The sequence below is a fragment of the Triticum urartu genome, chromosome 3A (assembly GCF_056163025.1).
Source record: "Triticum urartu cultivar PI428250 chromosome 3A, HENAU_Tu73, whole genome shotgun sequence".
Classification (NCBI taxonomy): domain Eukaryota; kingdom Viridiplantae; phylum Streptophyta; class Magnoliopsida; order Poales; family Poaceae; genus Triticum; species Triticum urartu.
In genome coordinates this window covers 580,378,163-580,387,025 of record NC_141875.1, presented here as the reverse complement: position 1 = coordinate 580,387,025, position 8,863 = coordinate 580,378,163, and the positions used below count along the sequence as shown (strand labels likewise).

Genomic DNA, 8,863 nt, shown 5'->3' with positions numbered 1-8,863 from the left:
TTGCATATGCTCCACTGACATATCTTTCTTCTGGCTCTTATAGAAAAATAAATGAGCAACTAACCGCTTGGTGCTATGGTTACGTGTAACTTTATACTCAGTTATACCATCCCTCAGTCCGTTTACTTTGTGAAGAGTTGATCTTATGACATATGATTTGGGTTACTCTATTTTGGCATTGTCAACGCATGTTATACTCTACTATGTGGCATGCTATACTAGACTATTACTACTTTGTACTATCCTTATTTTAGTGGTTTCTTGTTCTATGCATCGCTTGGTTCCCCAACAAGATTAATTAACCGAAGATAGATCACTGAAGATAGATCTAAATTTAGCTACTTCCAAGTAGTAAAAAAAATTCAAGTATTCATATTGTCATGTTTTAACAAAATATTATACCCACCTTTTGGTCTGTATTATATGTAAACTCCTATCATTCTACTACAAAAATAGACACGCGCAACAACGCGCGCCAATCATGATCTAGTATAATACATATGTCATCACCGCAAAAAAGGCCTCCGTACATATGTGTGGATTAATTTGCAGATAACACACCATCAAAACACCGTGTTATAAAAACGGATTTGCTAACTCTTGTGCCATTTGATTTTACGCCGAGATTCGTGCTAATTTTTAACTTTAACTTTTCCTTTCTGTTTTCCATACTAATATCATTTAGATGGGACATCTATTGTAACACTAAGCTCCCTAGTTTTAAAAAAACCACATTCAATTGAGGTCTTCAACTGAGCTTGGATCATCCGATTTTGACTGGGTCAGCAATTTCTCAAAACTATCTCATTCAATTCATTTATACTATACAACATGCTTCCTAATTGTTAAAGCCTCACAATTAATTGAAATGTTCAATCAGCAAGTCCCGACCTATAAAAATCTATCAATCCCGTGGAACCTCCAACGCCTAGAAAAAATAAGCGCCACCATGTGATACTATAGCACCAATATAGTATATGCAGCCACCGACGTAGAAATTTTACCACATAAATATACGTTGGTTAGCGTATGACACATAACCACACCACAAAGGCCTATCAAATCACCGCATTATAAATAAAAATAAAACACACTCCACCATTTCCCCCACCCGTCAAACAAAATATTTTATTAGTTTTTTGGAAACTTAAATTTCTTTAACTTTGACCAAGTTCAGAGCAAAAAAAAATCGACATTCGTAATATTAAACAAAAAAGTATGAAAATTCATCTCATGATGAAACTAATCATACCAATTTGATATTATGAATTTTGATATATTTCTCTACAAATTTTATTAAACTTAAAATGTTTGACTTTCATAAAAGTAATACACCTTAGATTTTCAAACAACATGAGTAAATTTCTTTTAAGAAATCCAACAATACTAACAACGCAGCAAAGCGCATCCAACCTTTCTAGTACTAGTTAATTATCATCAGATGAGAGCAAGACAAACCGAAAAAGAAAACACACTTCATCATCTTTCTGCAATAAATAAATAAACAACACCAACCATGCAATGAAGCAAGCCAAATCCTTCTGGGTTAGATTTTCCTGAAAATCGACTGATGCGATTTTTATGAGTCAATTACACTTATAGTACATAAATTTGCACGGTGGGTACAATTTCATACATAAACTTGAAAAATGGCACAAACTGACATGTAACCTGTGTTTGAGGTACATTTTAATACATTTCCGTCTATAGCGTCAACTCACTATTAACTCTTGTTATGTGGGTCGCCAGAGTGGCATGGGTCCCACCTGTAAGTGGGGAAAACAAATTAAAAGGAAAATGTAAGACTAATTAAAAGGGGTTTTGCTGTCAACTCACTGTTAACTCTTGCTATGCGGCTTGCCAGAGTGGTATGGGTCCCACCTGTAAGTGGGGAAAGATAAATTAAAAGGAAAAATGTAAGACAAATTAAAATGGGTTGTCTTCATCCGAATTCGATCTTGGGAGCTCGCAGCTCACAAGAGATTAGCTAGCCACCGCACCGCGGTTATAGTGTATGTTTAAGTTGAGATAGACGCATTTATATATCTTGCGGAACGAGGATTGATTTAAAGCAAACTATGTGCATTTTTTTTTTTTTTGCGAAGTAGCAAACTATGTGCATTGCACACACGACCGACAAAAATATCATCCCGCCTGGGACGAACCCGAGCATAGCATTTCCATGTCGACCGATTGAGAAATCTTTTTCTTTACTTTTGCCATCTTCAAGCATTAGTGATTTTGCACAAACAAACTGTGTGTATTATGAAGCAATATAATTTAGAAACCGTGACCAAAAAGTTGGCTAACATCGCCAAAAAAATTGAATGCTATATATCTTGACGTGCCACTTGATTGACTTTGGGTTAAACATAAACAATTTCTTGAAAAGAGCAAATCTGAGTCTCGTGTGCTGACATGACACGACTACAGTTTGGTTGTATCGTCATATCAGTGATGACGGATGAACATTAGCCCTGCCTGATATAAAGAAGACTGTCTAATTAAGGACTCCTTCATACAAAGGAATTCCATAGGATTTCTATAGGATTTGAATCCTTAGGATTTTTTTTCTGTGATGTTCGTTTGATTTATAGGATTGGAATCCTTAGGATTTTTTTTCATATGATTCATTTGTACTATATTTTGAAGGAAACTTTCCATCCACTCATACTTCTTTGTAGAATTTCTTTGTTTTTCCTATGCTATCAAACACTTCTCTAAATTCCGTAGGATACAATAGGACATGACAACCTATTCCTACAATTTTCCTGTTCCCGTGTTTTGAGAATCCTGCGAATCAAAAAGGCCCTAAACAGGGAAAAGAGGATGGTTCACCATTCGGAATCTCTCGCGCGAGACCTTACATCTCGAGTTGCTAACCGCACCGGCGCAATTTTTTTTCTTTCCCTATGCACTTACATACACGTGGGACCCATGCACGCGGGCCATGCCACATGGTAAGCGTTAGTAACAATGAGTTGAAGGCAATAAACAGAAATGTATCAAAATGTACCTCAAACACAAATTATAGGATCAATTTGTGTCATTTTTAAGTTTATGTATGAAATTGTACCCATCGTGCAAGTTTGTGTACTGTAATTGTAATTAACTCGATTTTTATTAACACAACTTACAAAATGTCAAGTCCCAAATTTTATCAATGGCCGAGAACTTAACGTTCAGCGTGTAAAAGTCGGTATCCTATCTTCTTCTTTTTTTCCTCTGAGGAACCGATAGTCTCCGCATTTTGTTGATATCGGCTACCGATTTGTCTGATTAGTAGGCAAAACAGTTTGCGTTTGCATTTAGAATAGGCTATTTTCCCTTCCCTCGTCTTTACTCCATCCGCCTCGCTGTCGCCGTCGGCTGTGGACACCGAAATGCTCAGCCTCGGCGCCCATCCCTTCTCCCCGCCTCCCTCCTCCTCACACTACACTCGCCTCCGATCGAGACCCCGCTGCTCACCCACCAGCTCCGCGCCGACCGTCTCCTCCTCCTCACCGCCGCCCACCCTCCGCTTCCTCCGCGGGGGCTGCGCCGCCAACCGGAGCCGGAGGGCGACGACGATGGCCGCGGTGGTCTCCCCGGGGGACGGCGGCCTGGTCCACGACCTCGTGTCCTCAGGCGTCACCGCGGCCATCGCCCTCGGCCTCCTCCGCTTCTTCGAGGAGCTCGCCAAGCGCGGCGTCTGCGACCAGGTCAGTCACTCAGTCAGTCAACGGCCTGACTAACTTGCCCCCAAAATTTACCGTTTATCTAGCGCGTCAGTGTCTGCATCAGGTCACCGATTTGCATACTCAGTTTTAGTTTGTATGTTATACCATGTGACAGTAACAGTGACATGGCGACAGCAACGAGGCCATCCCTAAAGGAAAACAGTAGCGAGACCAGGGCACTACCGAATTACTACATTGATTTCCCAAGTTCTACTATGTAGCAGTAACGAGATAGTCAGAGCTGGAGTCGTCTCACATTCTGCTGAATTGTTGTTTGTGTTCACCAGGGATCGAATCCGTTGAATTGTTGTTATCTGAATTACAAGCTGCGACTCACAAATTATACTGCAACTCATTTGGTTGGTCGGTGCTTTTTGTAAGAGAACTTGGGATTGTGCATCACTGTGATGTGAACTGTTGTAAAACGTAGTAGACTACTCTTCAGGCTACATAACATAGGACGCATACGATGCTAAGTATATTAGGATTGCCATTTATAGAATTATCTGTTGCATGATATGATTTGACAGAAATCATATTTCAGGTGTGATTAATGATAAATTCTCCTTCAGTCCCAAAATAAGTGTCTCAACTTTACAACTTTGTAGAGACACTTATTTTGGGACGGAGGGAGCAGGTAGCTAACTTTTGTACAAAGAACACTTTAGGAAAGACAAGCCTAATTCGGCATGCTGAATTGAAATAATCTAGCTGCTATTGTCAGTTATAAATAGAACTGATGGTGAAATGTCATTTATCAAGGTTCGATTAAATCGGCATGTTGAGTTGCAATGTAGAGGCTATTGTCAGTTATAAATAGAATTGATGGTGAACTCTGTCATTTATCAAGGTTCGATTACATCGGCATGCTGAGTTGAAATCTAGCTGCTATTGTCAGTTATAAATAGAATTGATGGTGAACTCTGTCATTTATCAAGGTTCGATTACATCGGCATGCTGAGTTGAAATCTAGCTGCTATTGTCAGTTATAAATAGAATTGATGGTGAACTCTGTCATTTATCAAGGTTCGATTACATCGGCATGCTGAGTTGAAATCTAGCTGCCACTGCATGAATTGCTCTATTTTGTATAATTTGTAAGTAGCATTCATATGTTTTTTTTTCAGTGCTTATGATCCGGGTATAGGCTGCTACTTTTAGATACTTTAGAAACTCAAATGTTTCGGATGAGGGACTGAAAGTTGTTGAGATATCCACAAATCCTGCTATTGTTCAAAATATAGTTCTACAGCTGATTATGGTCAGAGTACTAAATGACCGTGCACTAGTTTTCTAGTCAACTGCATTTGTTTAGTTGCTCTAGAGCCCTTTGATGCATCATTCCTGCGACAGTCCATCTTTCTGAGTGAAAGATGAATTCTATTATGTAGCACTGGCAGAGGACCCCATAGGGCAACATATCTTGTTCCATATAATCCAACAATTGGGCCCTATTATCCTTCAGAGAAGACACTTGAATCTCGTCATGTGCTATTGACCCTGTTGAACCTAAGTGCGGACATAAAGTACTACTCTGCCTCTACTCCTTGGTACATGCTAGCTATAGGCTAAAGAGGAAAGGCAATTAAAACAATCATGTGCTCATTTTAGCCTATGCCTTCGACTTCACCCTACCAATTTTTTTAACGGTCCTCCGCCACTGTTCTTTTTTTTTGGATTATGTACTTTTCTTAGTAGAGCTAACAAGCTAAATCACCATAACTTAATTTCCATCCAGAAATTGCTTACTACACATACCATGTAGTCCTCCGCCACTGTTCTGTAGCCTACCAAAAACCCATTCCATGAACCATTGGGTTGTGCACAGCCCACCCTGTTTGCAATTTATTCTTGACTGATCTCAGATAGCCTGTCTATACATCATGAACTCAGAGCCTCCAGATGATATTTACGGTTGCCTACTCAATTAATTCAAGCAGAAGTGAACTTGCTCACAAAAGTTAACACAATGTGCCATGGCGTACATTTGGCAACTAAATATGCTAACCACTGTAACATAGCCAATTAGCCATGTATGGGTGTCTTTTTCTTATTGAAATGTGCAACTTCATATAGACACTTTGTATTGATAAATGTCCTTTTTTGGATGCAGAAACTGAATAGGAAACTTGTGCACATAACTATTGGGATGGTATTCTTGCTCTTTTGGCCTCTTTTCAGGTAATTGATATCTGAAATGATACTGTGAATGTACAGCATCTTGGTGTTCAATACTAATGCTTTATACAGTGCGGGAAGGTATGCTCCTTTCTTTGCTGCACTTGCACCAGGGATTAATATTATAAGGATGCTTCTATTGGGGCTAGGAATAATGAAAAATGAAGCGATGGTCAAATCAATGAGCCGATCTGGAGACCACAGGTGCCACAGTCAATGCCAACCCTTTGTTATTTAATACAGATCTTTTGTCTTGAGATTCTCCTTTTCATTTTCTATGGCATTATCGAGTCTTGCTTTGGCCGGTTCAGGTTATGATTCCTTTCTTCCTGTTTTTCTTTTGAACATAGGGAACTTCTCAAGGGACCACTGTATTATGCCACTACTATAACTTTGGCCACTTCTGTATTGTGGAGAACATCCCCAATTGCTATAGCACTTGTCTGCAACTTATGCGCTGGAGATGGTACGTGCATGTATCTGCATTTCACACTATATGTCCTAGAACAAATTTTTATCTTGCGCAACATAATCTGCTGCCTATCTTCACACTGTGGCTGTAAACAGTATGCCAAAAGAATCAGCTGCTTCGCCCTTCCTAGACGAAAGCAGATATAATTAGGCTGTTCACCCTTCGTCGCTGTATGCTTCCAGGTATAGCAGACGTAGTTGGGAGACGCTTTGGAAAAGAAAAGCTTCCATACAACCCCAACAAGTCATATGCAGGAAGCATAGCGATGGCTGTGGCTGGTTTCTTGGCTTCAATTGGGTAAATACTTAATGAGACCATGCTACCTGCTTTTCCCCCTTCAATGTGCCTTGTTCAATCGTGTGCTCTCATATTGTTCAGGTACATGCATTACTTCCACAGTTTCGGTCTCATGGAGAAAAGCTGGTACATGACCTTGGGCTTTCTTGTGGTCTCCGTAGCCGCCGCACTTGTCGAGTCACACCCCATCAGCACTGAACTGGATGACAATTTAACCGTTCCCTTGACATCATTCCTAGTCGGTAGCCTCATTCTCTGATGTTTAGCGCCAAAGGAAGAATACTGTGGTCATTCTTTTCACCACGTGAACTTCCGACATGTAACAAGATTATCGACAAGCATGCGATATTTTTGTTGTTGTAAATGCTGCTGAACCATAGGAACAATTTTCTACGCCCTCCGTCTCATAATGTAGTGTAGTGTCAAAAAACGTCTTAAATTATGGGACGGAAGGAGTAGCTATTTATCCACTGCCGTTTACATACTGAGATTGGTCCCAAGGTTGACGCTGTATGCCGTATGTCTTGCTCTCTGGGGAAAAGAAAAAATTAGAGGGCAAAACTTGAGCGTTTATACTGATCTCCTGTGCTTTTCTTTGCTCGCCATGGTGTGCTTCCGCATGTTGTCTTGCCTGCGTGAGCTAGGGTACTCGGGTTTTGACAGCTTCCAAGGTGACGCTCCTCAGAGCATCTTCAACAGGAGTAACTATTTTAGCATGGCTGCTAGAGCCAGCGCTGCGCTATAACTGTTTTTTACGCGCGGCGCGTTCGGCGCCTGTTGGAGATGCTCTCGGACCGTGGTTTCTGCTTGAAGTAAGACTGCAGTGCCGAACTTTCTACTGTTCGAAGAACACTGAACACTTGTGCATAACAAAAAGTACTAGTACCATTCACATGCCACATGCCCCTCCGTGCTCACCGTCATTTTGTTGCGTTTGTGCATCTTCCTAACTGACTTCTTCACGTGATCACGTGCACCTCACGACATGCAAAGCGCAAAAAGAGTAACGTCCACATATCACGACATGCAAAGGCTTACGTTAACACAATATAAAGATACGATTAGCATGTACACGTACTTCGGTTGGCGTGAAACAATTGACGCTGCCGTTTCCAATCTGCCGCGCGCGGCATGCTTGCTAGTTTTGTTGGATTCAAGCAGTTTGCATCTTTTGATCTCCCCTTGGTCGTCAGCTGGGCACGCAAAAATGCTCTGCCTCGGCGTCCATCCCTTCTCCCCGGCTTCCTCCTCCCCACTCCACACCTGCCTCCTATCGAGACCGCTCCGCTCACCTGCCGGCGCCGCGCTGACTGCCTCCTCCTCGGTGCCGCCATCCGTCTGCTGCGGCTGCACTGCTGGCCGGAGCCGGCGTGCAACGACGATGGCCGCGGTGTTCTCGCCGGTGGGCAGCAGCGGCCTGGTCCAGGACCTCGTGTCCAGTGGCGTAGCCAGCCTGATTTGTCAGGGTGGTCCGGTAATAGAAATATTTACACAAGTTTTGTTTTATTTTAAACGAAATGTTTTTACTACACTATACATAAGCTATGGGGGAATTCCAGGGTGGTCTATGGACCACCCTGGCCACCCCCTAGCTACGCCACTGCTCGTGTCCTCGGCCCTCACCGCAGGCGTCGCCCACGGCCTCTTCCATTTCTTCCAGGGGCTTGTCGAGCGCAGCGTCTGCGATCTGGTCAGTAAATGATAGTACTTCAAGTGTAAAAACTAATGATGAATGGACCCCGATAAGTCTCGAACGTTCGGATTTTGTAACTCGGACCCTGATCCCTGATAACTCTATATAGGGGGGGGGGGGGGGGGGGGACATCTTAAGTCCGCATGCTAAGTTGAAGTCTAGCTGCTATTGTCAGATATAAACACAAATGTTCAATGAAATGGTTATACACAAATGTGATGGGTGAATTCTTGGCATGAATTATTTATAAAAAAATATGTGCATGAATTGCTTGTAATTGTAATTAGAATACGTTTGTGATCTTTTTCCAGCTATCGTTCAAAATATAGTTCTATATCTGATCATGGTGAGAGTACTACGTACTAAATAACTGTGCACTAGTTTTCTAGTAGTGAACTGCACTTGTTCAGTTGCTCTAGCCCTTTGATGTGTTATTCCTACGCCAGATCAACCGTTGGAGTGAAAGATGAATTCTATTATACAGCCTAATTAACAGAAGCCCAG

The 8,863-nt window shown here is 41.7% G+C and overlaps 1 protein-coding gene across 1 annotated transcript; it reads left to right on the top strand.

Moving 5' to 3' along the window:
* The first annotated feature begins 3,316 nt into the window (after positions 1–3,316).
* On the top strand, positions 3,317–7,179 carry FOLK (Phosphatidate cytidylyltransferase family protein). The gene is made up of 6 exons (XM_048709082.2): positions 3,317–3,701; positions 5,833–5,900; positions 5,970–6,101; positions 6,248–6,363; positions 6,552–6,666; positions 6,748–7,179. The coding sequence occupies exons 1-6, from the start codon at positions 3,384–3,386 to the stop codon at positions 6,923–6,925; spliced, it is 927 nt and encodes a 308-aa protein (XP_048565039.1). The 5' UTR covers positions 3,317–3,383; the 3' UTR covers positions 6,926–7,179.
* The last annotated feature ends 1,684 nt before the right edge of the window (positions 7,180–8,863 follow it).